Here is an 8,397-nt window from a genome sequence, read left to right on the forward strand (position 1 = left end):
TCAAGTACTTGATGTGTAAAGTCTTCAGAGGTCATTTGAAAGCGCTGCTTCGTGTTTTGAATTTTCAAATGTGAGGCAGTGTCGATGCCAAGTAGACAAGGACATTTACAAAATGGAGCAGAGCATTAAGCCAAGAAACAAGCGATTGACCATTCATGACAAGAACAGTATTCGAGCCTACTTCAAGGCGAGCGCAGCCATAAAGCCACGTGAGGTCCAACAATGGGCAACCCAAAAGTTTGGCTTCCAACTTAACATAACGACAATTCGTCGTATCCTAAAAGACGACCGAACTCTCGAGTCCTACGGGATGAAGAATGGTGCTGCCAAGACCCGCCACAACTTGTACCGCGCACGACACCCCGAGCACGACAAAGAGGTGGCCAGCTCTGGCCATTCAATTGCACGATTGCTCAACTAAGATCACTTTATAAATTTATGTTTGCGTTTTCTTTGGGTTTCCATCCGTCTGTTAGAATTTATATTTTGGAGATGGTGCAAAATGTGAGGTATCACTGTACAAAACACTCACGCTCACCCGAATATAGTGGTCTTAACCATCTGTAGTTAATACTTTAGACAAATTTTGAATTCTTATTCTGCGTGTCATCATTTGATATGAGGTGGTGGAAGTACTTGGATCGAAACCCTGCGGGGTGACAGTTTTTGATTTAGGATGTGATTTTTATGCATTTGACATCAGTCAACGTTTTCGAGCTGAACGAACATCGTTAGAACCTCGCTCATGGTTTGCAAATTCACAACGTCCTACAAGAACCAACGCAAGTGTAAGGACTGCATTGTACGGAGCGGAGACGCTTGTTGAATTGGCTCGGCGTCGCTTGGTCAATCGAGTCGAGCACAAAAAACTGGTCCATTTTGATCTTACGCATGCTTGCAACCAACATGATCTGTTCTTTGTCGTTTGATAACTGCGGCAACCCAACGATTGATTTGTGTGCGACGGTTCGACGAGTCGTCTAAGGTGTGTACTTGTTGACCTCGGTTACGCAAAATATCACGCACTGCTTCTGGATCGTACCTAAGAACCGTGTTCGCCGGCGCAGGTCCGATACCCCTTGGCGTATCCTGCAGTTGACTTTCTTCGGACTATTCGCCGCATTTCTCCCTATTAGAATAACGGTACCACAAACAAAAGCGTAGCAGCGAACAAGCAGTGATCATCTAATGCGTTTGTTGTTGTCTCTTCGTCGAGTTCTTGTTGTCTCGAACGATTTCGTGTGTACAGACAGCTACAACTCCCAAATCCAAACAACGCCATGAACAGTAAATCAAGAAGTCGCTTTAGCTAAAGCGCACGGTTTCATATTGCAGCGCCGCTTGAAGTGGTTCCACGAAGAGCTTCTCTTCGAAGGTGCACTCCATCCTTCGATGCATCCTTACTCGTTGTTAGCTCAATTATGTCAGCCACAAAAGCCGTGATGCTGGACACCGACTTTGACGAGATGGTGTGTCAATGCGTTCTTGTACAACTACACAGTCAGCAGCGTTTCCGTAGCACCGATAGATCAACTTGTGTCTAGGGCCTGTCGAATGACGGCGTCGGTGTTTCCGCCGTCCCTGGCAATGCCCACATTCTGGACCCAAGGCTGGCGCAGCTCGCTGTACGAGTCGTTGGGTTGCCGGTTTTTGCTGGAAGAGTCCGACTCATCCTGTTCAAGTCCACCCGCGTAGCCACCATCGTCGGATCTAAATCGGACTTGCAGCACCGTCGGCGTCGAAAGAGCTGACCACGTCATGGACTGCACCTCGCGTCTTGCTCTACTTCGTGCAAAACTCGTGAGAGCTGCCCCTTTTATCGTGTTCGCACTCTTTGTCTGGGCCAGTGCTCTGAATTGAACTTTAACTAGGTAATCACGACACTGTCATACTTTCGACGCAATTAGAGTCGCTTGCTTCCATCAAACTCCACTCGTTACCAGATGCCAGCCACGCGTCGGTACGTCGAGGCACGACAGCCAGTGTCGAAAGTAGAAGCGAAGGTCTCTTGATCGAGTTTGAAAGCTGTATTGACAGAATCTACCAACCTGTCAACGAGGTGTGCAAGGCATGGATGGGTTCGACGCTAGGATTCGTGGAACCGCCCCGCTTGGGCGAGGGTGCGAACGCCCAAGTACGGTTTGTAGTTTTCGTTGTTCAGGACGAGGGTATCAACAGCGAGGCTACATACGGTCGTGAACGGGACTTTGGACCCGAAGACGACGATCGGTTTTTCGTCCAGCGTCGCCGCACCGTGCTGTAAGACGATATGACCCTTTCAGCGACGGCGACATCACCTGCTTCGGGTTAAATTTTCCCACGGTCCACTTGAGTGTCGTGGTTGAGTCGTCAAACATGTACGACCCGCTGTTCGTATTGGCATCAGCCGTCCGCACGCTCTTGGGGAACGCAAACTGCACCTTGAAGTCTTTTGTTGCCACTTCCATCCTTGTGTGCGGTATACTCGGTACTAGCGTGAATGCGTCATTTCGTTTGTGCCGCCCGATGGACACTTGAAGGTGCTTTCGCTCATGAAAACCGCGTTCAAGTGAATCAAATCATGCAGCCAATCTTTTGACAGCCCACTTCAAGTACACGGACAAATAGCGGGAGTTAGAGATTACCATCGGCACCCGCAACATGCCCACGCCCGTCAACAACACGAAGAAGCACGTGCAGAGTACGTGCGTCCCCTTCGGCCGCATCTGACGTGCAGTGTCAGTCTAGCATGTTGAGATTTAGTCGAGACCTTAGTCCTTATCCACATACATGATGGTGAGGTCTAGGACGCTGGAGAGACCGCTGTGGCCGTTGATCTTGCCACTGACTTCGCAATGCAGCATTTGGCCATGGCTGTCCTCGATTGCTGCGTCGATTTCTTCGACCACGTCAAAGTAGATTTCTACTGTTCACAAGTCTACACAACGACATGGCGACATGGTATCTGCGACTTCAACATGGAACCTGACCTATGTCTATTTTGTTGTGAGAAAATCCATTCCAGTGTGAAAAGAACCATTTTCGTGTTAGAATGCCCTCTTTAGATGTGATCGGGTGTTTTGCTCGAAAACTCGTCGGCTATTGCCTGGGGTTCCTTCTACTGCGTGAATCAGCAATCTATTTTGCATGAGTTTAATCCTGGGACCCCACAACAAGGGTGTGGTGTCCCTCGCAAAACAGCGCTACATACTGTAGCTTCTGTTGGGCAGCCCGACAAATGGGCGAACATGAGTACAGAGTAGTCGCACACCCCGCTTGGGTGCATCACGACCGTACGGCCAACTTGCCGCTTTTCCCGACGAGAGAAGATCGTTCGATGGCATGAAACCTTGGATCTGCACTTTTGTCCGGTCCCGCTTGTTCAGACGGCCATTTTAGGCTCCGTGTGTCTTGAGCCGACATCCCGACCAGGACGCAGCGATCACCCACCCGCCTTGTCATTGTCGATAGATATGTATAAATTGATTTGACACGGGAGGAGCGCTGATCCTGCTACAAGTACTTGGGAGGCTGCATGTACCTTGACTGAGGCGACACTGCCTGGCTGTACGAACTTGGGCAAATTTGCTTGTCTGTTCTTACGATTATTGGTTTAACTTGAGAACTTCACGTGCCATGTCATCGCACGGACAAGAGCAACTTGTGTGCCTGTCCGTACGAACAACCAATAGGTAGGCTTGGAAGCAGCCATCCTTTAAAGAAAGCGTAATAGCTCATTGGTCTAGTTTTTTTGCGCCTAAAATGTATCGGGACTAAAGAAATTTACCGAAGCGTCAAGTTAAAATATAAAATACGATGGATTGATCAGCTTAACTTGAAATGCTATAGTACGGACAGACACACACCTTGCCAAGTACAGCCTTGTTGTGTCGCCGAGTTTGACTCAGGAGGCCGTCTGCGCCAGGTCACCCGAACGAGAGTGCGGATTCAAGCCTCATGTCATCGCATGATTATTTCTTTTCTCGTCGGGAGCAGTAGCAGGTTGGCCGCGCCAGCGTGCTGCTCCCAGGCTGGGCGTGCGACTATTCTGTATTCTTGTGAGCCCATCCGTGGTGTCCCGCAGCGCAGGTTGAAGGAGGTATCCCAACCACCTTGTTGTTTAGGTAACTTGTCATACAGATTGGGATCGGGGGGGAATTAAATTCATTTTCCACTTAGCCATCGATGGCAAACATTTCGACTCTGGCATTTTCAGGTATTACAAGGTGGCGACCAAGATTTCCCTCGTCGGATTGCTGTTGGCCCTTGTTGACGCGGTGGCTCAAGCCTGTTTCGATACTGTCTGGGACCTCTACATTGGGGTTTGGATATTGGAGATCAATGGGTGGATGCGATGCCAGTTTCGGTTAGCCCGATCTTGTAGAAGGATGACGTATCTCTGGGGGATTCGCGGGGAACACACCATTCACAGAGTCCTGTCCAATCTGATGGACGAGTGCGCAAACCCTTCCCTGAAGATATAAGGCTGAATTTGCTGTGCAGAGAGCGCGTTCAAGAGGGCCAAGGAACGCGCAATGACGTTTTAGCCAAATGAGGAAATTGTGCCATACAACGCGGCTATCAACGTCTGCCAGAATTTCACCGTCCGTACGTCGGAATTTTTGCCCTAGTGGTTCGCTCGTGTACACGACGGATACTGAGTAGATGAATCGAGGGATGTTCGCTCGTGCTGACGCTGTCCTGAAGGGGGGGTTGGCGAAGGTTGGTGCAGCTTCGAAGAATGCGCTGACTGGTGCAGCTAGGGAATAGCTAGGGGAGGCTGCGATCAACCGACTGTTCGAGATCGGAGTAAAGTCCTAGAAGAACGGGTGAATTCCAGTACTATAAACCAAGAGCGGTCGAGTTACAGCTGGTGGGAATGGTGATCAAGCTGCTACCGCTGGGAAGGGTCGCCGACTTGGCAAGCGAGCGGTTGGTACCGCAACTTTTCGAGCACTTCCGTAGCTCCTCTACTCAAATCCATTTGCATGTTTTATGATTGAAATTGAAAATTGCACTTGGGGGCACCTCTGTCTCGGGGCAAGAGGTCCAGTACAAGCCAGGCCCATGGATACGAAACAATGCGAGGTCGCCTTCCTGGCGAAACAACCAGAATCAGCTCTGCCGAAGTCCAGTTTACAATTGCACGTCCGACGAGGGTTTGTACAAGGATGGCTCAAAAGGATAGGAACCATACAATATGGACTGTTTGTCCAACGCCTGCCAGCGTTTCGGCACGCCGGAAACGCGCTGCTCGAGTAGTCTAGCCTCTATCTCGTCCGCGACGGTGGATGCTGCAAGGGAAGAAAGGGGGGGGTTGTCTCGAGCTAGCACAGCTGTGAAGCGTGGGTTGGCGGAAGCTGCCACAGCTGAAGGAAATTCATGTGCCAGACACAGTTTGACGTAGAGGCTGCGGTGAGGGAGAACAGGTGGTCACCTACTCTCTCGTAAGGCGGTCACACTCAATTGCAGCTAGGGGGCTGGCGGCAGATGCTTGTTAAAAACGGCAGGCGCTGCGTCGGAGAGCGTGGTGTGAACAATGTTCTTGGTCATAAGACATGGACACTCTCTAACCGACGCCCCAAGACTCATGTTACCACCACTACTTAGGCACAATCGTCCTGCGAACGTGAACGAAGCATGACCTCGCAGCAGAAGCGCAGGCAAAGTCAAGACGTGCCATCGAACCACCACAAGGTGGAGACGTATCCGAGTTGGAAATCTAGATGCACACACTAAACAAACCCATCATGCAAAGGTGGATCATTTTAACGATTCTACGAAAACCTGACAAAAACAAGATTCTTGCAACCTCCCATTGCGAGCACGATAGTGTTCTAACAGTTGAGATCGCCCGATACGTTTATTCAGGCAACTCAACCGCAAACGAGTTCCCTCGTGGTTGGGGCGAGGTAAAGTTTCGTTCGGTTCGTCCGGCGTTGGTCATGAACCAGCCACCGTCGACCAACCCCCTGGTCGCGCATGCGATAGCATGGCCAGGGAACCATCGGTTGTTCGATGCCCTTTGTAACGTTGTTGCGCCGACTCGGCCCAAGTTTTGTCCATCGCATATTGCAGCGATGGGTATCAGCACGAGTCATAAGAAAATGCTGACTCGATCAACTCGTAAAGTGCCCTGACTTCCCTCCGTCCACGCGGCGGCTCGTCGACAACGTCTTCGTGACGGTAGATGGGCGAAGGCGGTGGATGCTTTTTGAGCCCCCACACGTCCAATTTCGATACGAATAGTGCAGCTTGCTCGGCGCTTCCCCGCGATTTTGGCATCTCGACCTTTTGTACTAATGGCCAAGGCAAAGTCGCAGGGCCGCACGAACTATGTATGATTCATGTACAAAGAACCAATTTACTCGCGACTGGCCAGGTACAGGTGGTCCAGGACGAACTGAGAGGAGTGGATTTGGAGGGCGAAGCAACGTGAACTGACCAGGAAGGCCATTGTAGAACTCGGTTTGGTTTTGCATGGCTTCCCCACAGGACGACCGATGTGGTCGCCGACGACAGGACTGGGCTGAGTGCAACATTCACCGGTCGAAGTCGAGCCAGCAGGGGCACGTGAGCGACCTCGCGCTCTTGCGAATCGATTGGGCTCGAAGCGCTGGAATCGCAAACGCGATGTCGTGGAGCTCCTCGGCGGCAATTCGACGGTTCCGCGATGCTTGAATCGTTGTGGATGTGTGGGGGGCCGAGTAGTCCTAGGCTATGGCGACATCAGGTCGTACAATTACAGTTTCCACCAATCAGGTTTTAGAATGACCCTCGAATCAACCAATCAGTGCACCATGAAACTCTTTCAGCGCTACACCTGGAGCGAATTGGAAAACGGCACCCACGTCATTCCTCCCATGCGCCCATGAACCGACCCATCAAAGGTCCCATTGCACAGCTCAGATGGGTTGGGCGGGTGCTTCCAACTGCACGATGGAGCAAATGTCGTTCACACAGCTTGGGTACATGCAAAGGAAAGCGACGTCATCCCAACGAAAAAGTCGGGTGTATGTTGCTCGATTCGATTGTGCAAGATGGCAGGCTGCGCGCGATGCACTCGCCCCTTGCGCCACGAGAGTCGCTTGGACACATGTACTGCATTGCACTCCATGTGCCACTCGTCACATTCCATTCGGTATAGGCGACTCGTCTGTTTCGACGAGCCTTTGAGTCCCAATTGTATTTTTGTCACCCACTTGCCACAACCCAACTGCTGCCGTGGCCCACGTCGAACGATCAAGATGGTATGTACGGCAAAAAAGTTTGAACTCCCACAAATACGGGAGAGATCCAGGTGGCGGATGACAGGATGCGACCTTCTTTCCAGCGCGAACGCGTACCGGTCCGCCTTCTAGGAAACGATATTTGTCCTGCCAAGTCACAGTTTGACCGCTCGCTGCTTCGCGCCTGCATTGTGACCAGCCAACGGCTGTCGGTAGAAGTCGAGGCGGTTAGGTTGGTGTAGTGGACGCGGGGGCAAGCTGTATCTGTATGCCCCATCCCCTTCCTCGTCACGCAGGAGTTAACGTTGTGGTTCATCGAATCTGGATTATACTGGCGACAAGGACCCCATTCCGACGGCCGCTGTTCAAATTCACCCACCTTGGTTGTACCGTCTATATTGACACTCCAAAAACTGGATCTGGGGCTTAAATCATTGTGTGTCGGCTCGACGACGGCCTGTCCTCGACTTCGGCACGAGCCGCCGGCGAGGCTGCCGCGAGACCACTTCGTCCATGGCGTATCCAGCCACGCCACCTCTGTGTCGACATCGGACTCGATCGCTGCTGCTACCGTTTGCTCGCAACCACTCGTATGGTCTTAAGTTCGTCCCACTGTAGTGCCGCCGTTTGATGGGTAAAGTGGTACATTCGCGCGAACGAGTTTCAGTGTGGCAAGGGCTTTATCGCGATGTAAGGACGAATTTCACGGTTAGCCGGTGCCAGGCGCTGAACAGTCCACCTCCTACATGCACCTCCATGGAGTGGCACAGGCCCGCTGGAAGTAAAGGGGCTGCGGGCCAAGCCTGCGGCGGCGCTCTGGCAAACGAGACGACACGTTCAGGTCATTCTTGAATTGCCACTGCAATACATCCACCAGCATTCCAATGGTTGCTATTCGTTTTATCCTTGCAACGGCCGCGGTCATGAGTCAAGGGACTTTAACCAACGCCATCGACCAGATTCAACTCCTCAACCCGGTCCCCACTGTTACTCCTACTCCGTACACCACGACTCCAACCCCTTGCACTACGACGAAAGCTCCTTGCACCACGACGGCTGCCCCCGCCACCACGACCAAGGCTCCTTGCACCACGACGGCTGCCCCCGCCACCACGACCAAGGCTCCTTGCACCACAACGGCTGCCCCCGCCACCACGACCAAGGCTCCTTGCACCACGACGGCTGCCCC

General features: G+C 51.9%; 2 protein-coding genes across 2 annotated transcripts; both read right to left on the reverse strand.

The window, feature by feature from the left end:
* Nucleotides 1–2,086: 2,086 nt before the first annotated feature.
* On the reverse strand, nucleotides 2,087–2,447 carry H310_12309 (hypothetical protein; the record flags this gene model as incomplete). Its single annotated transcript, XM_008879320.1, has 2 exons — nucleotides 2,087–2,257; nucleotides 2,298–2,447. The coding sequence occupies 2 exons, from the start codon at nucleotides 2,445–2,447 to the stop codon at nucleotides 2,087–2,089; spliced, it is 321 nt and encodes a 106-aa protein (XP_008877542.1).
* Nucleotides 2,448–2,750: 303 nt separating this feature from the next.
* On the reverse strand, nucleotides 2,751–2,931 carry H310_12310 (hypothetical protein; the record flags this gene model as incomplete). The annotated part of the gene is made up of 2 exons (XM_008879321.1): nucleotides 2,751–2,878; nucleotides 2,907–2,931. The coding sequence occupies 2 exons, from the start codon at nucleotides 2,929–2,931 to the stop codon at nucleotides 2,751–2,753; spliced, it is 153 nt and encodes a 50-aa protein (XP_008877543.1).
* Between the last annotated feature and the right edge of the window lie 5,466 nt (nucleotides 2,932–8,397).

The sequence above is a fragment of the Aphanomyces invadans genome (genome assembly GCF_000520115.1).
Source record: "Aphanomyces invadans strain NJM9701 unplaced genomic scaffold supercont1.38, whole genome shotgun sequence".
Taxonomy (NCBI): Eukaryota; Oomycota; class Saprolegniomycetes; order Saprolegniales; family Verrucalvaceae; genus Aphanomyces; species Aphanomyces invadans.